The sequence below is a fragment of the Haliotis asinina genome, chromosome 14 (genome assembly GCF_037392515.1).
Source record: "Haliotis asinina isolate JCU_RB_2024 chromosome 14, JCU_Hal_asi_v2, whole genome shotgun sequence".
Classification (NCBI taxonomy): Eukaryota; Metazoa; Mollusca; class Gastropoda; order Lepetellida; family Haliotidae; genus Haliotis; species Haliotis asinina.
This window is the reverse complement of record NC_090293.1, coordinates 4823172-4845946: the sequence shown is the minus strand read 5'-3', so window position 1 is coordinate 4845946 and position 22775 is coordinate 4823172. Positions and strand designations below refer to the sequence as shown.

Sequence of the window (22775 nt, the reverse complement as noted above, 5' to 3'; positions counted from 1 at the left end):
TAAATATGAACTTTTCATACATTTTAAGACAACATTGGCTTTTTTATTTAAAATGACAGATTATCAATAAATCATAACGGGAAATATGTACGTCTCCAAAGATACGGACATATCTCTCTTCATATACAGGATTCTCCTTTGTGCTATCAACATGGCATTTTGTTTAATTTTATATTCATAATACTGAGTTTTATTTCACCGTCAAAATACGGTATTATTTTCATAGCCAAGGCTTACTTCCTCACATTTCAAAGCAGAATATCAGATTTGCAATATAATCGTATGATGCTACACGATATTCTATTGATGATACGACGAAGTTGTGCGGATCATGAAGATATCATGTAGCGGGTTAAGACACCAGAACAATACATTCGCCTATCAGCTGAGACATTGCAGGAGGCAATAAATTTCCCTTGAAGCTAATTATCACTAATGTTGACAGTAGGACGTCATAGCTATCAAACGTGTATGTTTTTTTCTTCTCTTACTTCACGAAGATGTGTTTTGTGCTCTTATACTATAATACAGCAATGAATTAAGAACGCAGTTTTATGTCTGATGTGTTATTGTACTTTTGTTTTCATGAAATGGTTTAATACAGAAAAATCACAGACTTTATGTCTGTCTACAACCAAATCGTGTAACTTGATACGGGCAATATTTTTGTATCATTTGATATTGCAACCAGAACGTACCAAAAAAGACAGAAGAATACTAATGATAACGACACGCTCACATATAGATTGTATATGCGATAGCACGTTAGTGGAATATTTGAACGAAACAGTTTGATGGTTATGCACAATGCTTTGCTATAGGGGTAATTAATATTTGCATAAAAATAAATGCCAGTATAAAGGAAAGACTACCACTTTACATAAAAAATGATAATCAACATCTTTGATCAAAGAGCAATAATTGTGCACTTTCGTTTGTGTGTACAGTAATTTACTTTTCACCCAGAATATCATATTTCACATTTGAAAAGTTGCTCAACACAAGGTAACTGCACGAGTTGGCAACGTTCGTTTAACCGTAGGTGTCCTATACCTGCTTAATTCCATGGAAGTATATTAACAATTTGCAATACATAATGCAATGCAATTGATAAATTAATATATTTGTGCTTCACAATTGGTTTAGCTAACCGTATACAACAAGATACGGGAGACTGGGGGTTAATCTTCCGTAGAAATGAATCCGTTCAAGCATGACATGTTTCTGTTTAGGAAATTGTGCGTTGAAATAATAGTTATTTTTGGACTGTTGGGTGTCATAGTTGGGTTTGCATTTGGCCATACATCAATATGTTAATAAATGTCGCAGCTAGTATTATACTTGCCAGCATATGGAGTTTCATCTGATATTGACCTCGTGTTAGATCAAGTGATAAGAGTGTTGATGATGTATTGTGATTTCGCCTTTTTTCACTGAAATGTTTAGACCTTGTGTTCAATATATCTAAGTGGTTTATTCCAATATGTTTGGTGATTACTTGATGCAAAAGATGATTCAGTAAAAGAGATGTTGTGATGTAAAGGTTACCCCTTAAGTCGTGCTTGTATCTGTAGGTTCACACTTATCTATCTGCTTATATGCAACAGATCACATGTATATGACATAACTAAATAGCATGCACACTAATAATGAGTAATTGCAAACTGTTTATATCGAAGGTTAATATATGTCATACCTTCCCACTTGCTAACATTTCTTATTCATTCAAGTATGTTATTGTTGTAGGCCACAGTGGAGTGAACCAGTTGGGCGGAGTGTTTGTAAACGGTAGACCATTGCCAGACTCAACAAGACAGAGAATCGTCGAACTTGCCCATAGTGGCGCCAGGCCATGTGACATATCTAGAATTTTGCAAGTATCGAACGGTTGTGTGAGCAAAATTTTGGGCCGTTACTACGAGACCGGCTCCATCCGGCCAAGAGCCATTGGTGGCAGCAAACCAAGAGTGGCTACAAATGACGTTGTTTCAAAAATTGCGCAGTTTAAACGCGAGTGCCCGTCTATATTTGCTTGGGAAATCAGAGATCGGCTGCTGTCTGAGGCTGTATGCAATCAAGATAATATTCCAAGTGTGAGTATACATTTGTATATACTTCTATAATGCAAAACACCTTACACATTGGCGATATCGAAACAGAAATGGTAGGAGCTTTACATGAAGGATGAAGAAACAGACATTCTAGTAGGGAAATTGTGGTACTTTTATATAAAGGATGAAGAAACATACTCAAGTTGGCAGGGAAATAGTAGGAAGTATATTTTAAGGATGGAGAATAGACTACGTTAGCATGGAAATGGTAGGAGCTTTATATAAAGCTTGAAGAAATAGAGATGTTGGTAGGAGAAATGGTAATTGTTAGGAGGAGCTTTAAATAAAGGATGAAGAAGCATACTCATGTTGGTAGTAGCTTATGTACAGGATAAAGAAACTGACTTAAGTTACTAGGGAAATGGTAGGACCTTCATATAGAGGATGAAGAAGCTGATTTATGTCAGTAAGGAAATGGTAGGAACTTTATATAAAGCATGAAAACAACAACAACAAAAAGATCTATGTTTGTATGGAAATGGTAGGCTGGTATTATACGAAGGATTATGCTGATACTATTGTAGACACATTTAAAGATATATGAGCCTAAACATTTGTGTTAATCATTAAATCAAAGGGAATCTGTTCTACCAATGGCACGATCCAGCAATCTTGGACCAGATGGTGGCGTTCCCAATATCTGTAACTGTATTCTTTTGCCGCGCCTACTATTATGGGATGGTATTGTATTAACCATTAAGGAAAATTATATTCCATCACGGTGTACAGAAAAGGTTTCATCAATACCTCCATATCACAGTCACCGTATGTGAGGTATTTGAACGTAGCCTCACAGAATGTTCACAAACAATACTGTGGCTTAAAATCTCTATTATGAAAAACATTTTACAAGATATTAACTTAATGAAAATAGCTTTGAGATAGTGCATGCAACCGCTTTTCCTTGATTAACACCACGGCCTACACGTAGAATCAATATTTTCGTTTTAAGGTGCAATGCGACTGCCATGTCGCAAGCAATTTTGGAATTTTAAGGTTAAACTGTAATCTCCTCCCAGTCAGAACTTTCCTGATTCAGAGAGGGAAGATGGGAATGCTAGGTCACTTTGACAATCATCCAATCAAAGTAAATGTTAGGTCACGTGATAATTCAGAAATAACGTCACACAAATTTAGATATCTTCTATCGAACCTGTTAAAAATAGTGCGTTGTGGTCTTCTTTTGAATCCTCCAGAAACTCCTGAATTCTCGCTTATGTTTTTATTAGTAGCAGCCCGGCACATCTACATCATTGAGAACTTCAAATACAGGGTTTTATGTTGGCGGGTGTATTCTTTTGATCTGTGTTTTATTGCTGTGTATCGTTGCAGTGCTACTACAAAACACTTTTTTATTACCTTGTTTTATCGTTTTGTCCACTGGATACCGTTTAGCTCACGAACGAATACTCGTCGAGCGCTACGTAGGGAAGCGCTGTGTTGTGGCGATGGGAGAGGCATAATGTGTGTTTCATGTAAAGTAGGGTTTAAGTATGGGCAATGGATTAAACCTTTTGTTCACGTGTAGCGACTCGGAAACAGTTAGGAAGGGGAAAGTGCATTTATAGTATGTAAAAACTAAGTATGGAGGATATTTTACCAAGTTTATTTTAAAACCAAACGCATTCGTGTTTGATACATTGTGTACATTAGTACATTTGTATACAGAGATACATTGTGTACATTTGTATATAGAGATACATTGTGTTCATTAGTACATTTGTATACAGAGATACATTGTGTACAATAATACATTTGTATACAGAGATACATTGTGTACATTGGTACATTTGTATACAGAGATACATGGCGGCCTTCTTACTTCACTTTCATATTGATCCTTGACCTCGCTGAAAACTGCTTACATCTTAACTCTGACATGTTTGATTGTCAAGTCTTACTGACTTCGAGTAGTGTCAGTAAGAGTAGTACTGCTTTGGGATTATGAAAAGGTTACTGTTCGTAATGATGGGGGGTGAATTCTCACATATCTTCGTCTGTCATGACTTCTGCATACATCCCTTAACACCTGCAGAAAACATAAAATAGAATACATGATAATGCCAAAATAAACAAAAACAGCTTATGATAGTTTAACATCGTCGGTGGCGACAATCCTATATTGCATAGAGACCCTCAGAAACGTAAGAAGAGGTTTTCTGAACTGGCAAACAGAAACGCAGGCTAGAGTCTCTGTTTGGCCTTTGAAAACACACAGCACGACATCTTATGGGGAGTAAAAGAGCAGAGCGCCACCTATAGAGCGGGCATTCTGCTGGAAGCGAGATGACGGCCCCATCTGTTCTCATCAGTGCCCATTGTGGCTCAGCTTCAAAGATGCGCCACAATTGTCCTCAAATGTGTGGTGTTTGCTGGGTAAAGGATATTATATTTAACATGTTTTGTGAGGAAATTGCTGCCCGGATTGAAAGACCCCTTGCAGTGAGCGAAGCCTATACGTGAGGCGAAATTTGGGCTAGCAGGAAACATGCCTATACTCCGGCCCTCCACGCCCCGTAAATCTCACTGTTGGGTTCAGATAAATACTAAGAAGATAAAGGTTCTGTATGGCGTCAATAAAGTCTCACTACCCTCTACTGATAGTTAACGATTCAATAAAGAGCCCTGTTTATGATGGCAAGGGCATACTTATATCCCATCCATCGAGGGGTCCTCCTAGCAGGGTTTCCTGCAGACACAGGGTCAGTGTAAGAGTGACTGGGATTTCCGACCCTGTTTGGACCTTTTCTATCGACACCTATAAAAATTACATGGAATGTAGGCTGTGTATTTGGTCTGGAGTTAAGGTGGCAGGAGATGGCTAATGGCTTTTCTCCTATTATTACAAGGTCGATGATCAAAAGATATATATTCAGCACAAATCATAAACGATGTCGGACAGTCTAAACCTTTGTCGTTTGAAGACATGAAATCAAGGCTTTATATGAGCTTTGTGACATTCTTTTGACGCCAAATAAAAAAATTAAGTCGTTTATATGCAAGTGACGGTATAGGGAGTTGACGGCGGTGAGTTCATGCTTGAGTGCAACTGATCAAATATCAAAGGTGACAGTTGATGTTTCATTGAAGGGCAAATGTCTATTGTATCACATTTGGGTCACATTGTATAACGAGACTAAAGATGACATGTATTACACCTTACACTGCTATTATACGGGAAAATGCGTCATACTTTGATATGTCTTCCTATTAGTTCAGACCATCTTGGCTGTTTTGGGGAATGGGTTCGGTGGGACAAGGTAGCTACCAAGAACAAGTTTGAAGTAAGATGTCATAACTTGTAGCGTACTCCTTCAAAATGAAATCTTAATCAGTCAAACGATTTTCATATTTATATGTCATGCAATGACTCTTGAAAAAGAAATGTGTCTTCATGCGAAGTGGCAGTAGATTTATAAGTAACTAACTGAAGTGGCCATCTTCAATTGTTCGCTTAGCCGTGAAAGTTAATGAAATTGCAAAATTATTACAAATCCCCTCCGCATTCCCCCAAACCGGATTTTCTCTAAGAGACTGATGAGGATGTGCTCGAGGGACAACAAAGGCTGGGAGCACGACATAAGAAGATCTGTTCAGATTTTCCCAGGAATACCTGATAAATTTAATTATCTTAAAATTTGCACTTAATTTCTTTTCTGAATTGGACGTCCTTACCGTGCAGGTGCGAAGTAGTGTTCGATCATTACTCTGCAATGAAGATCAAATTGAGAGTGAGCTGATTAATTCTCTGATGATTCATAAGAAAGCTCCTGGCTATCCCTCTACATCTTGCAGTAGGAGTAAATTAACAAGAAAATCCCAAAGTATTGCCATTTGTTTGTAAGAATGGCTAGGTAATCCCCTTTGCCAGAACTAATCCAATATTTCTGTGGACTCTCGGTCTTTTTGCATCAGCTATTTAAACAAATACACGAGTAATGGAATCAAATACAGAGGACGTGCATTTTAAATGGTAAAATACACTCAGAATTACGTGAATCCTTCCCTTCTTCAAAGATTACATTGATAATGACATTAAGCCGTTTCGTAAGTGACACACACGTATTCATATAAGTATAAGCAAGCATAAACATTCTTCCCCTGAATACAGAACATCTTAAAAGCACCTTCGGTGTGTCAAATCATAATCCTTTACACCTAACAGAATCCTTTTTGATGATGTTCCAAGACAATATATATCGAGCCTTACTTCATTGTTTATTAACAAGTCATTTAGTAAAGTTGTGATTTATACCTTTGAGAACGAGGGAAGTGTGAAGACTCCTTTCTTGTCCAAATTAGTTAGCATGTAAGTAGCGATGAGTATTAAGCAAACTGATTTTGCCAAAATATACATTGTATAATTTATTATATGTTTTTCAAGATTTTCATCACTTTAGCTTCAGCATCGATTAGATTGGTGCTATTTTCACACCCGGGTTTATGTCTAATCCAAAGTCCTTCATAATAAATGATATTTTACACGTCAAACTGTCAAAGCCTCGACACAATTTTGCTCCTTTGAGAAATATGATGTAACAGTGATAAAATATTTAGAAGTACTTTCCCTCTCATAATTTTTCGCCGGTTTAAAGCTATTCATATCTCTTTAAATCTTTGAACATTCAAAAAGGTGAAAAAGAACCCCATAACTGTAACTGAATCAGGCAGTTTCATCAATTTCAAAATTGCCTTTGTAAAATGCAATCCTGTCTCCCAAATTGCGAATCCTCGATTTTTGTATTATAATTGAAAAAAACCCATTGAAATATGATTTTTGAAATTTGTATTTAATATAGATATCATGTTTTGCAAATAATACTTACATCTTGATGTTTACAAGGTCATGTCACTGTTAATATCTGTGTTTATTCTTCGTGTGACATGTGGTATTTAACGTGCTGTATGCCATGTCATACAATTTGATACCTGTATCTGGTGTAAGATGACCCATGGAATATTCATGTCAGCTCATGAAGGTGTCATATCATAAGATAATATGCCATAAGAATACTATTAGAGTACTTTAACAGAGTTTCGCCAAGGAGGGCTAAATCGTATTCTCAATAAGAGCGATGTTGAAGGCATTAGCCATTGTCTGTAAAAGAACATGTAAGGCGTAATCAGCTGAATCTCCTCCTGGTGGTCTGGGCCTTAAAGGTCAAAGTCATGGGCAACTCCAATCCGGGACCAAAGGTCATCGAATGTCCACACATCCAGATGTCTCCTTGTCATCAGCCATGTTCTCCTCGCCCGAGCACTGACTTGAGCCTAGACTCAAACTCCGACAAGGGGTCTCGCTTCTTTAATTATCTTGTAGTTGACAATTACTCCAAGTTGAGCGGGTGACGGAGTAGCCTGGGGCTTTTTCGTCAGCTTCTTCTAGGATGTGATCGGCGCGCACATGCTGGCCTAATGTTGGACCAATGCTTTCTCACCTAGGTTAAGATTTGTCTGAAGTTAGAGATGTGATATTACTGTCCATCCCGCCATTTTGACACCAATGGAAAGCGGGACATTTTCAGAGGGCGTCTGTGCTATGATTCAGATAGTAAACCGGTTCGTAAACTTGCCTTTCCTCACACACCTTTTGAAATATTAATTAAAACTTGACACATCTGGGATGATTTTTCTCAAAAAATCAAATCGCGTTCGCTTGACTGAACAATTTCCCGCCTGAGCGGCCATGGTGAGCTGGGTAGTCCCTCATTTGCATGTGGCTCTCTTTGTGCCACGCCGAAATCTAGGCCCTAATTCTCATTTATTTCTAGGCCCTTCGGCTCATCGCGATGATAATAAACGTCACCAATTTATTAAATCGTGAAAGCAGCCATTTTCTTGCGAGAGTAGCGCAGTTATCTGCGAAGAAAATTTCCGCTAGGTTGAACACATAACTATCTAAGACACCGTTAAGAAGTATAAAGTCCGGTGCCAAGTCTTCAACGCAAATTGGAACTTTTGCAGACTGCTTAAAAGCCCTCTACGGTCCCTATCGCCAAGCGACGCACTTGCGAATGTTTCTGTCAGTCCTCCTAATTTGCACCCACGAATGTTGATTTTCGATTTAATTACCTTTCTTAGAACTGAAGAAATTTATCAGTCCCCGATGTAGCTACTTAGGGTGTCCCTTCCTCACGGATGGACGCCCATACAGTCGCAAGCAAGGGTCACAGTGCGAACTAGCGGAGGTGACACATACCTCGTTAGAGTAATAAAAGGCCTGAAAGTAGATGGCTAGCTTCTTAAAGCTCTGTTAGATCGACACGGCAATTCATCAAGGCAACGGTGTTTCTGAGAACCAGAAATGAAAGTAATTTATATCTTGGCTGATGACAAGGCGATGGGAATTTCTCCCCTCGATGCAAGATGAAAACAAATTACTGCACGAGATTCACGTGTCTCCACCGCTCGTGCACATTCAAAGCTGCCGCTGCCCGTGCATCACGAGGCGAACCCTAACTCTCTGTGTTAGCGCCGCTATAGCAATGTCACGGTGCCGCAAAGCACGATCCATCATGCCAAGTTTGGGCTGAAAGTGCCTCTATTCTCCTTTGGGGCTTTCTTCTCAAGTCCATGACATGGCAGTCAGAGGTACATCGTCTTTACAAACAGTTTGCTGGCATGCTCGCCTCATGCACCCCCTGCCGTGGCTCTGCAATGAAATACGATGCTGCAATTGGCGACGTCATTGATACTGTTAATTTTCTCTCCATCTTCCATTCAATTTCCTCTTTATTCTCATGCAAATTCTCAGGAGTGTTTACGTACCACGCCCAATTAAATGCAGTTTGGTCCAAACAATGAATAACTGGAGCAAATATATGTGACTACCGTAATTTCAATTATTATGTATGTAACGGTTTGTATTCTAAATACAAACTGCTAGAAACATGTATGTCCCGAAATAAAAGGGGAAGATGTACTTTGTTCATTCCATTGTAACTACTGTTTGTTCCATTTCACATAGAGTACGTTTTCAGTATATCTTTGTAACCTGGCTAATTTGGTAACAGACAATTCAGTGCGAGGTCTCTCTTGGCTCATTGTCACAGCCTATGTCATATTTTGCACAACTTTTCTTGTAATTAATATTTTCAGTTCATGGAGCTCTCAACCCAAAGGTGACCAGAATGGAGACCTACGTGTTAAACACACGCCGTAATATCATATTCAAACAAATCAATACGTTTGTTTCTCAGTCCCATACGTATGTTATTTTTATAGTGTTTTTATATTTGCCCCATTACGTTGACGCGAAGAGGGCCCCTCTTGCACCATAAAACTCTACAGCAAGATTGCCTATGTACTCTGCCCCCTACTAAATCTACACAATTGATGACAGAAGGGGCATAATTGGCGACAAGATATCTTAAGTGAAATTCATTGGCGAGCTCCCTATGGGAGCAATAGAAGAGACAGAAGATTGAGCCCGTCTTGAAGGAAACAGACCAAATAGCTGGGAGACTCTAGCCCGCGTATCAATTTGTGGCGGCATCTCAATGATACGAATAGAAATCTTAATTATCATCGTCTTCCCGCAAGGTGCTCTCAGCCCGAGATACTTTATCATTCATGGAGGAAAATGCTCCCATTTCACCGCTTCTACGGTCCCTCTCAGTGCTCATCTTTGTTTGAGTAACCATGTCCTTTGCCTCATACTTTCTGAGTTTTAGTCTGGTGAAGGATCGTTCCATTGTAGCTTTATCTAACCACAATGTCAGTTCCCAGATTTCTTTAAGTAACCATGTCTCTTGTACCCCTCCCCTCTTGGGGTTTAGTTTCTTGAGGGGTCTTTTCAGTTACTCTGCATCCACACACTGTCTATCAGTACTCAGCTTTCTTTGTGTAATCACGTCCATTGTTTGGTACTGAGTTTGAATCCAATGAAGGATCTGTCCTGTTAGCCTGCCTCCAACAGACACAGTGTCTGTGTTTCTTAGAATAACCAAGCCCCTAACGTTCTGAGTTACACAATGATGAAAGGTATTTCTATTTTGTGTTACTCCAGCCAATAAGAATCCCGGGATTTTGTGCTGACATTTACACTGAAGCTGCAATTACCTTTATTCGTTCCTTCGTTGTGTCTGATGTGCCATTTGCACATGTAAAGATGAATATGTGTTAATGTCTTTCTGTAAACACATTTACAAATGACACAAACGACAGGTCTTTCAATATAATTTGCATTTTATCTGAGCAACATGATTATGTACACATGCCATATTTGTTGACACGTCTGTGTGTCTATAGCGTTCCACGTGAAATAAATTACTCAGTTGAAAAGAAATGTAGAGATATGTCTGTCTGTCTAACGTTTAAATATTTTAGACCTATACACAGAGTGGTAACTGAAACTAAATATAGAACGTGTTCCTCCCTTTGACAACCTGGAAGATGATTCTCGCATTGGTTGTGATTGTTTTATTGCATACGCACTGCTGAATACGTATTGGCACGTCATTGAACGTGCATGAATAAGTAATATAGAGATTAATTGAATCCGAACAAAGGAAATAGGTTAGGATTAATGTTTCTGAATACATGTACTTCGGTGAGGTGAAACATTATTGTTTATGTACACAGCACATATAGGAACTAGATTGTTGGCAACGTTGTCCGTGTTGTTTATATATACATATATATTGTAACTGACATTTGTGTTTGCATGTATTGTGGCTTGTACAAAAATGTAATGTACTCCCATGCTTTTATCTACTGCTCTACTCCAAAACAGAAACATTATTAGTATGATAATTATCCGAGTAATGACTATATTAAGACTCTTTACGTTAGATCATGTAGTATTTCCACACACACAAAGAAACTATCAAATGTGCCCTTTCCTAGATTTCTTGCAGATATTAAATACCTCTGGAAGCGTTTTATTACGAATAATATCTGACACAAAGTCGTTAAACAAAAGTCGCTGATTACTAAAACACATAACAAAATCGGTGTTATTATCTCGGATTAAAAATTCCAGTTCTGCAAAGTCCTGTAATCACCAAGGGGGTTGAATTAGTAAAATTTTATGACACTTTTAATTTGGGGAGTCCTCTGAGGCTGCTACAAAGGCCGTGATTGGCTCTTCTGAAAAATCGAGTCTCCTTTTCAAGAGAGTTCCTTGTTGTCATGGCCACACCGGGAAAACCTAGTCAACCGCAAAATTTGTAGAAAACATTAAAAAAGAAGGGGGGAGTTAGAAGCAGTAGAACTCGCACTAACGTGGTCTAGTCACGGACGGAAACAGCGACAAGACGGACCCTCTTATGTGATTTGAGACTGAGAGATGGCCCTGCAATCTTACCAATAAATCTCACTTTAAAATATTCGCCTGTTTTGACGTTAATTCATTTTCAATAGTATTTTCCATCAAAAGTCTCAGAATTTGAAATATTTCTTTTCAAGACGATTGGTTCAGGGTTGATTGTTTGCATTAGATAACAAATGTGCCTGTCTCCAATTTCAATTCCTATAAAGGGCGTGTTTCATCATTTTTATTGGAGTTTTGATCAGTCTTACTAAAGCCTTTATTCCATGTATATTTCAGTTTGTGTGAAACATAGAGTATTAAACCGACAGTTAAGAATCACGAAAGTAGTTTATGTAATCACAAAACTATAAATATATCAAATAACGTCAGGACATTAGCTTTTCAGTGTCTAGTGGTGTGCGATAATATAATTACTCCAAATATTCCCAAACATAAGCTAAACAAAATACCTAATTTTATGTTCGCTACGTACAATCGTATATCTACAATACGTATGCAGTATGGTACTTTCCTAAATTCCTTCATGTTTTCCTGGAATATCTCATTTTGTTAGATATATATTTGAAATTTAAACATATAACTGTTCTGTCATACGTCATACTTTAACGTTGCTTGGGACAACCATTGTCTCCTGAAAAAGTTGAATTGTTTCCATCTTCGTAATTACAAAGAAATACTATCTGAGATTTACTATAACTGGAGAGGACATGCACACAAACACGCGCTATATTTGTAAAAAAATAATATACCCTTTCATACTGTTTGTATGTAATATGTCAATTCACTAGTTTCGTGTCGTTCCTCACAAAAATGCTTACCTCAACACACATATTTTTCTTGATACATAATGAATTATACGCCAAGATGTCGTGGGCTTGCGACACACGAAGAGAAAACACTAACACCGTCTCCTGACAAAATAGTCTGAATGGATGGGTGTCGGGCGAGAAACAGCGGTCAGGAATTTCGCCATGCCATATGAGTATTTAGCTGCCACCAAGGGCTGTCAGAGGATACTGTTTGCATTAGGACATACGTTTCCTACTTATAAATCCATCACAGCCGCCATAACGGTAAACATAAACAAGGGCTAATGATATATTTAAGGCCAACCAACTGACGGACTGGATGTGTATCTTGTCACGAGGCTTGTCTGAAATGGATAACGAACTTTAACGCGGTTTTGTCATTTTGGGAATCTTCTTGACAGGCAGTTGTTATGCACCTAAGATCATGTATTCTGACTGTCGAGTTTTATGGATAATCCCGAAGGGTACCGTTGCTAGTATTGTTATTGCACTGGACATATTGGTATTTAATGTAAAATGAGATAAGATAAGAGCTATTTCTTATTACACTATATTCATCACTTATACCTCCGTATGTTTTATGAACGGATCATGCTGTATATAGTTGATGTGTACCTACGTATCTTTACCATCAAATACTGAATCAAAGTGTAATAATATTTGCTCTCTATGTATTCTGCAAATGTGAAACACATCGATAAGATTACTGTCATCTTAAAATTTCAATTTTCACTAAATGTGTGTCAGCAATCATCTAATACCAGAATGACTCAGATGCATGTAATTGATGGTGACGAATGTGAATTCAGTTTTTCTCATGCTAATATTACAGATTGTGGGTTGTATCAAGATGTACTTTTAACCTTAACCCAGTTAAGATTAGCAAATTGTGCTCCACGGTCATGTTGTATGTTACATTTCAGTTTTGTCAAGAAAAAACCCTTTCGCTGCTTTAGGTGAACCTGATTCCTGATAATAACATGGCGTTCATCATATGATGCCTTTGTTTGGAACCATGCGCGTGTACAACATTATACCTGCTTGGCAACCTTGGGAGAATATATGATTTTAATATACTATTAAATGAAATTTACTGTATTTGATCCTCAATCTGACACATGAATGTGAACAGATGCACGCTAAATAGTGCCATCTGAATCATCGGCAGAACATTGCATTCGACGCGTATCAATTTTGTGTGGTTTTTCATGTACTGATATCAGTTCGGTATATGATCTACAAGTCTATATGACACAGTGATTTCACCCAAACAAAAATGTTAATATCGTTTGAAATACAAAAACACCTAGGGGTTTCCATTTATGACTTCATTTTTCATTTCAACTGTTAAGTGATTTAATTAAATGTATTGAATTTCAATTCATGTTTTTCATATTGTAATTATTTAAGCATGAAATATTGCTTTGAAATAAGTCACAGAAGGAATTATCTTTGATAATAATGTTCATGATGGTCTAAACATCCATTCGTCTCTTCGGGTATTTACGTATTTATTTACGTGAATACGAAAGTAAAGTAACACAAATGTGAATTATGCCAATCATGGTGTCCTTTTTCTTGTTGTTAAGTGTGCTATTTTAATATTTCCACACAAAATACATAGCAGACCTTTCGATATTTTATTTAATAACTACATGATTTTATTTGGTAGTTATTAAGAAGTTGGTTTAGAAGTTGGTGTGGTATTACAGGACAAATCTTATGGATAATAACTTCTTTAATTTATTTCTCACGACGCTTCGGGGCTTGTTTTAGTATGGCTTACTGTTCAGTTCTACCTGATGATGGGGCTAGAACAAGTCGTGAGAAATAAATTGAAGAAGTTGTTATCCATAAGATTTCTCCTTTATTGCATGTCTCAGTTGTGACCGAGACAAGTAACAGGAGGGATATATGAAAAATGACTTTGTACTGTTCTTCACGAATAATACTTTCAAAACATAAGTTTAGTTTTGATTCTGTATTCACATTAGTGTATCCCTATATCCTCATGTTTTTCATGTTAAATGTAACACTAAAATTACTCCACGACATATTCACACGCTTCCATGAAAAAGAACCAGAATTTTAGATCGTATAAACAGGCTTTATCTTAAAAAATACTATTCACTGACAGGAACAGAAATACTTGAGTGAGGATATAGACTTCTAAACCTTTGCGTCTTGTCTTTCACTAGATGTAGTATTGGTGCTGGGCACTGTGGCACAGAAATTAACGTAGATCTGTACAATTCGTAAGTCAGCCACGAAAGCAATTACAGAACACATCAAAGTTTAGTTCAACATAATTCTGATTAATGTTCTGATTTCAGGTATCTTCAATCAATCGTGTCCTCCGGACACTGGCCAGTGAAAACCAGAAAGTTATGGGCCAGAGTTCTATGTATGATAAACTTGGTCTACTAAACGGGCAGGGCTGGCCTCGGCCAAACCCTTGGTATACACCCACAGTTTCCATGCACGGGGGCCTCGGCGCTCCTTCTGCCTACCCTCCTCCTCAAACAACTTCCCCAATGGCATCTGAGAAGAAAAATAAGTGTAAGTATGAACCTTTTTCTTTATGAAACTCTTGATTGGAGGAATTGCGGGGTTGTTTTATATGACAAAGTCATTGTGGTCTTAACAATTGTTTTAAATTAGCGCAGTCGGTTGATTGTGGGTTTGCGAAGGAAGTGTGATAGTTCGTCATATAAGGTTGAAATATGAATATGCATTCCACAAGTCATGACACAAAGTCGCATGGTCTGTTTGGAAGGTAATTTAAAGACAGGTAAACCAACCCGTATAACAGGGAAAAATATTGTGCCCAAGAGATGCAACATGGGTGTAAATGCTGTGTAGTGATTAAATATGAAAATACTGCATTTTCTAACAGTCAGGTAAGCTTTGTGTGTGATTATTATACTTCGTGCAGAACGAAATTCCGTGTGTACACCACAAGTGATGTTAACTGGAAGAAATTGCTACTTACCTGTAAATGGACAGTCTGTGTACACACCACAAGTGATGTTAATTGGACGAATTGTTACTTACCTGTGAATGGACAAGATGGGAAGCGAATACAGCAGATGTAACACACATCTGTATTTTCACTGTTATTTTTTCAACATAAAAATGTATCATTGATACACCTTTTTATACAGCGAAAATGTTGTACTTTGATACACCTCTTTATACAGCGAATATGTTGCACTTCTTGTGCAACGTATCTCTGTATGGCTTATAGAATTTTGCTCAAAAGAAACACAAAAATGTTAAAACTGTTACTTCACCTGCACTTCACTGTATTTTAATTTAATTAGCGGCGTGCACAGACGATTAGCCTGTTTCAATCATTTGAACATTTATTTTGTATTGTTTCTTCACTTAATCTGCTTATCTGATGTTTTTGTGATAAGAAAAGAAAGAATTTACCAATGCAAGTAAACATAAACTTTTTTTATAAAACTGAACAGGCACAGTTGAACATTTATGGCGGAATTCACAGGCGAGATTAACAGGGGTGCGTGCATTAATACATGAAAGGAACATATGAATGACGTGACATCTTTTAATCTGTATATCAATTCTATGTAACCTTTTCACAAACATGAAAGGTCGTCATAACTTCTATTCAGCCATGGCTAATGCCATCTTCTCCTAGAACGCTAAATGGTACTTTTAACCCCCATAATGTAGGTCCGCTCAACGGGGTAAGTTAGCCAATCAGTAGGTTTTGATGGATATTGCTTCTTAAATGCTTACAATGCATTCTTCATCCTGGTTGTATCCAACATAATGCAGTGTATTCGGCACAGAACACCCATCTATCACCCCTGCAACACTGTTGGTGTTGATCATGGAGGACAACTCTTTGTATAACATGTAATTTATTTTATGTCCGTCTGAAAAAATTGTTTGAAATTAATGGACGGCATGTATCGCTCTATTGGGGGCGATAAATACAACTCCCAACAAGTGTAAATTTTATTATGTCCGTCCCGCTTCTGGTACAGCATTGCGTTAATGTTGTAATGTACATATGTCGGAACAATGAGGTGCCAAACAATGGTTTCTTGTTCAGACATCAATGACAATCAAAGTGTCACTTTTACTACTGGTAGGAACTATAGACTTATCTAAACGTGTCTTAACGTGTGTGGTATTATTATGTGTGGGATGGGGAGGGGCGGGGAGCAATGTCACGAGGGACAGGACATACATAACCTGGGTACGGAACAGAGGCAGGGGGTAAGGGGTGTATTACATCCAGATTAACCCATCAATACGCGAATCAATGTCCAATAGCAGGCGATGACCGCTCTTGACAGTCTGGTCAGTTTCACGCAACATTTACGCCTGGCTACAAAAAAAGCCTCCCCAATTGGTTGTAATCCCCTCACAGACTCCCGTGGGGTCTTCTCTCAAATCCTTGTCCCCAGCACAGTTGAAAGAACTGTTACACCTACCCCCGTACTTCTTTGCGTAATAGCCACTACGCGCTATCACAGATTACAGCATTTCAATAATAGCCACAGGCTGAGTCGTGAGTTATTGTCTCCCCTTTCTATCACTTTATTCTCCTCATTTATGTACTTATGTAACTTTAATTGAGTTATATTAAGAGTTAATCGACCTTTTGGGAACGCATCTCAGTCCAATCATGGCCGATATCCGCTTAGCCGGGGGCCAGCCGTAAGACCGGAAGTAACCATCTGCGCATGTCAGACAGTACCCCTCACCACGTGTTTGTAGAAGGCGTAGCTTGGAGGAATTTGCTGTTAAAAATTGTAGAAATTAATCAAAAGCATGTAACAACACGTATTGATAAATGACCAGTCTCCGATAGCGAGTCCATAACGATTACGGCTAAGGGTCCGACATCGATGCATTCATCGACGCAACAATCGCGTATTTTTGTTATTGAAACCAATGACTTTTACCAGGGATGAAACCCTCTGGCCATTGTTCAATGTCGTCGACATGTCTGGCTCGCTATTCACACGTTCCTCTTAATCCCTGCGCAGGTAAATAAGAGGAGAATAGAAACGATTAAATCCCTTGGACTGAGAAGGCCTCCGCCATTCATTTCATCTCTTTGCTTTCCCTCGATAGGGGGACTTCTTTTGTTAGCGCGTATAAATATGTTTAGTACTTTTGAGCACTTAATCGTTCTGTGTGAATGCAGCAAGTCGCGGAGGGCCACAATACTAGCTATTTATCAAGAAATACATGCGCTGGCTGCACGTCTAATACGCTACAGTGTTGCGACTCAACGCCAACTAGTATCCGGAATCTTTGAGTCGGGGTTGAGAGTATGCGAGCCTCTGAGATGCCTTCTAAAGACCAGACGCAGGCTTGCTTAAATCGGGGAGACGGGCGGAGAGCTGTTTATATCACGACTTGGCCAACGCGCTACATGAGATATGTTGTGTCACCTAAACTAATGGTCTAGCAAGATCTGCAGAGCTGGCCAAATGAGCCATGAAAACGTGAAAACAGCCTTTCGGACCCCGACAGAAAGCTAACAGTTTCAATTTCTTTCTTTTCAATTAAGGAGTATCGGAAAATGACCTTAAGTAGTTTTAGTGTTCCATCACGTCCGCCGCTGCAAGGCGGTTAGTCGTGGTTATAGGTGAGGCTAGTCCGGGTTCTACACCTAAGTCCCTTGTGTCCGGATCGCAACACCTTCAGCCAAACTGGTGGGGGAAAATATACTTCAAGTGCATCAATCATTATCAAAAATACATGATTTGTTCCATTTTCGATCAGGCCAGCTATCGATAGCCACAAATCCTTCAGCGAGGACGCTGTTTGCTTGATTGATAATTCATTGTAAGATTAAGTATGTTTATGTACGGAAGGGTAAAGATATAGAAGCGAGAAATGAAATACGTTAATTTGTTTTATTCTCTTGCCAAATAACTTCTGTCTCGGAATCAATACTTGCCCCGTTGAATACCATCGCTTTTAAGGATTTATAGAAAGACCATTTCTCTAATCACTTGTAATGTGGATGCGAATAGTGAAAAATATATTCATGAACAGTTGAATAGATTTTATTTCATTTATTTCTCTCTTGAAATGACTGCATGTATATTTTGTACTAATGCAAGTCATCTACTGCTACATTAAAGATCAAAATAGGATACTTTCCAAAATACATGAACTATTCATATGCCATACATTCATTGGATTTTGTGATGCTTCCCCTACGCCGTCCTATGGAGCCCTTGATGTTCTGTAAAGAGACAGATCTAGTGATAATTCTTGTGTATTTCTCTGTGGGGCGCTGGTAGGAAACCGCGAAACTGTTATTTACTAAAACAATGATTGATAATTGCGCGATGCCGAGCAAAATGATTTGTAGATTTCACAAATGATATGGACACGAATGCTGCCAATCATTTGGCTTAATCCTCTTTATTTAGATTTTTCGTCGTTTTCTGTCATGATTGAAATTGGCCACGAGAACTAGCAATGTCCCGTCCACTTAATACAAATTAGAGTCAACTTTCCTCAGAAAACTCATTGAAATGCGCATTGATCCAAGTCAATCATTTCATTGTAAACACAACGAAGCCTACAGCTTGTGCCGGCGAGTATTATACAAACAGAAAGAGATGTATTGCTTGTGACTTGGTACTGGAAGTATGACGAATACGAGGCGCTCACAGATTATGACAAGTCTATAGAGTCTGAAAGTAGATTTGATTATGACAAAGACTGCAGTAATATCTCTGAGAAAAGTTGACTTTAGATCATTGTAATAGCACTTCCCTTCTCCCAGTCTGTCCTTTACGGCAACAATGTCAGAAAACTTTGACAAAGCTAATTGATTCGACAGTCCCTTTTAGCGCGTGATTGTGTTTGGTCGTGTAGCTCGTGCACTGTGTACCGCTACAAGATTACTGCCGACTGCGCATGATCAAAGCCTTGAGGAGACGAGGCTAAGGCCTGTTAGTTTGAAAGACTAATGCAACATAATGAAAGCAGTTATTATTTTAATAATTCTTTGACATGACCATGGTGTGTCAGAAAAGAACACTTCGCTGATCATATACAAATATAAAGACGACACTCTTTGCAGCGACCTGCAAGGAGGTCACGTGGTAAAGGTCTTTGATGACGTATTTCTTGCACGTGCTGGCATGCATTAGAGAAAATTATGTTGGCAGAACGCGCTACGACTGTCGCTTGCGTCCGGAGTGATATTGTCTTAGCGGTGTCGCTCATTCGTCGTCATCTCACTTACACATGCACTTCCATGACCTGTAGACAGGTCAGCACGAGCCACGTGAAACAGGAAGGGAGCGCTCATGCGCAGAAGTAACTAATCATTAGCTGTGGAAATTACGCCGTTTGTAGACGTTACGTCAATGATTACACGTCTTGACCTTTGATGCAGAGTGACCTTGAAAGCCATCCAGTGGCATCAATTATTTTGTGCATGCCATTGCAAAACTGAAGATTAATACCCGTCTCTGTGAAGTAGCTGAGCTCCCATGATTCCTTTGCTATGAAATATAGCGCTCCGTAAAGCCGTAGCCATGATCGCGAGGCAGATTTACGACACACAAGGTCAAAATGCACCCCTTTTCTTTGGAAAAATCGAAACGCGTCCCTTACGTTGTAATGCGATATGTTGAACGGTTTCCGCCAGAACTCCTACCATTTGGGTCCAGGAGAGCAAACCAGTGCTAAAGCTTAGGGTGCATTGTGTCATCCTTGCAATAGGGAGTTAGAGAGAAAAGTAAGAATTACAGCGTATTGAGACGCGTTGAGTGAAAGACTCACCCCTATCATTTTTCTCAGCAAGGATCAGTTGAAGATGCCGTTGTCACGTGAAACCCTGTATGTTTTCAGACGATAGCAGCGCTGGGTCCACGGGTAGTCCCAGTGATGGTCAGACTGGCGAAAATGATGAACAGATGCGGATGAGGTTGAAGAGAAAGCTACAGCGAAATAGAACTTCATTTACTGCTGCTCAGATTGAATCACTTGAGAAAGGTAATCCCATAAGATGACACACGTGACAATATTGATAATACACGTGTTGAATATACAATGCTAATACAGTAATAAACGTACAGAGCTGATGTTTAGTCCAGTGATACCACTGCACAATTTATGATCGTTACAAATGACCTAAATCAATTTCACTTTGTTTGTTAAATAAAAATGCTATTGGAATCCTTTTTTATCGAGGAAGCAGGAATGTATGCTATACTTGTGTATTTCACACCTCATACAAGTATGTATGATTATGTTCTGTTTATGTTCTTTCAAATCTCTGTTGATCTCAAAATGATAACACACGTATGTATTGTTCATTTCAAGGTCACACACTAGATGTATAAAGTCTCGCGTTATGTGACTTACATAATTGTACAAAACTTCCCGCCAACCATAAGGTTTAACGTGTAATTTTTATCCACTCAGATGGCGAGTTCAATAATTTCAGTATCACTAGGCACGTTTTACTTCGTTAGATCTGAGCAGTTTGAGAGTCCGTGGAAGCCAATATTTCACCAATACGGCCAACGTACAATCAATGATCATCGCAACTGCAGTACATTCCTGCTTACGTAATTGCTCATTTTTGCCTAACGGTAATTAATCTGAGTACAAATCTCATCGATTTCCAACTTGTAATTCGCTTTGATCTCACTAATCGCTTGAACACGTCTGTATGTCAAAACTTAGGGTCATCCCGTGTTTCTGATATTCGCTAAAAATCCATCTTATATCGGCCAAATCGAATTTTACCGGAGCACAATTATTTAGATTCGATTGATACTGAAGCAACAACGTGAATGCTAGAATTCAACTTGACAGTTTTCCATTTTTTCTGTCTTTGATTTTATTCTCACAAATCGTCATATTTCTCTCTCAGGCATTGTGGTGTTTGATATAAATGGGATATTTCGTATCATTCCCACAAACGTTCATCACTACCGCCTCTGTAGGTTCTGATTAAGAATACCATACTAGCATCTCGCCGGACCTATACGTTGCATACACAATATTAAACGAAACAAACGTATCTGACAAATCCTTCTTACAATATTTATATTTTATGAAATCGTATTGTTTCAGAATTTGAAAGAACGCATTATCCTGATGTGTTTGCACGAGAGCGTTTAGCACAGAAAATCGATCTCCCTGAAGCACGTATACAGGTTTGTGCGTCATGAGCCTTTATATATTTAGATACTTTCCTGTATGTGTATATATGCCAGGGTTAAAATCCCTTATACATTCTTAATTCTACACATATACAGATAAGAGAAGAGTTCGCTAATTCTGTTTTTATGGCCCTGTCCCTGTAACACGTTTTATGTTATATTAGTATATTATTCAAGTTTCTCTATCTAAACAGTTGTTTATTGACAAACATTTATTTAAATCACCATACCCCATCAACATTCAGATTCCATTGTACAATGTGGTTGTCCGTAGGTATTTTCAAACATGCATTTATAGCATGAAGCCATCTCTGACATGCAAATGTGTTTTTTAATTAGGTGTGGTTCTCAAATCGGCGGGCGAAATGGCGTCGCGAGGAGAAACTCCGTAACCAACGTCGCGAAGTCGCCAACGGCGCCACACGTCTCCCTATCAACAGTAGTTTCACCAACAGCATGTATCCCTCTATACACCAACCCATCGCCTCCATGACAGATAATTATAGGTAAGGCTTTTTCTGCTAATGGTTTAAAGACACACACCGACTGATTGATCCCTTCATGGACGTGATTTCCGTCAGATCGGACCTGTCTCCGGCGTCCCCGACAGCTATCACTGCAACTACCGCTGTCTCACAGCTGTTAGATAGTCTGAAAATCTTTTTAAAAAACACGTTTTTTATGACGCTTCCTTTTTTTTATCAAATAACAATGTCTGGTATGCGGTTCTCTGTGTTGGAATTGGGAGCGCGTTTAATTCTGCTTAACCCTTTCTTTGCAATCAGTGCATTTGTTTTTATGATTGCAATACCTGCAAGTGTCATAAAACACCACATCTATTTACATCGCCTTATAAACATCAAACAGTGTTCAATTTCACCGTCAGACTAATGTTGTCTTTCATCCCGCCGGACTTTTTCTCGTCGGTAATACATTTCCTTTGACTGGTGGCCATTCCCTTAAAAACTCCGAAATTAAAGTCGAACGACTTTGGCTCATAATTAGTGCCAGGTTCAGCAAGTGCAATTTGAAGGTTGTAAATTACGTCAGCCGCGCTCTTTTTGCGATGTACTTTTGTTTATTTCAATACATGGGTGATATATGCGACACAGGACTGTAACCGTAGCCAATACAGTGTCATTGGGGCAGCGTTAAATAATCTATTGTGACTGTATTGATCTCTGTTGGCACAATGAATGCATGTTACAAATGATTTATAGCATTCTCAATGGATATGCGCATGTTTTGGTCGATATTTTAAATCTGTAAACATACGGAGTGCATTCCAATTGACTGTAATTTATCTCGATACGGTGTGAATTGTATTTAAATATGCGGGTTTGATTTCTTCGTGTATTCAGAGTGTCAGTTAGCAGATGTTTAGGAAAAGGTT

General features: G+C 38.6%; 1 protein-coding gene across 1 annotated transcript in view; it reads left to right on the top strand.

Annotated features, from left to right (window-relative positions):
• The window catches only part of LOC137261804 (paired box protein Pax-6-like), a 50019-nt gene that overhangs the window by 20350 nt on the left and 6894 nt on the right, over positions 1 to 22775 (top strand). Inside the window, exons 4-8 of the mRNA XM_067799588.1 lie at positions 1747 to 2093; positions 14528 to 14753; positions 20061 to 20204; positions 21294 to 21376; positions 21722 to 21888. Coding sequence (XP_067655689.1) covers positions 1747 to 2093; positions 14528 to 14753; positions 20061 to 20204; positions 21294 to 21376; positions 21722 to 21888 — 967 coding nt within the window. The remainder of the gene's footprint in view (positions 1 to 1746; positions 2094 to 14527; positions 14754 to 20060; positions 20205 to 21293; positions 21377 to 21721; positions 21889 to 22775) is intronic.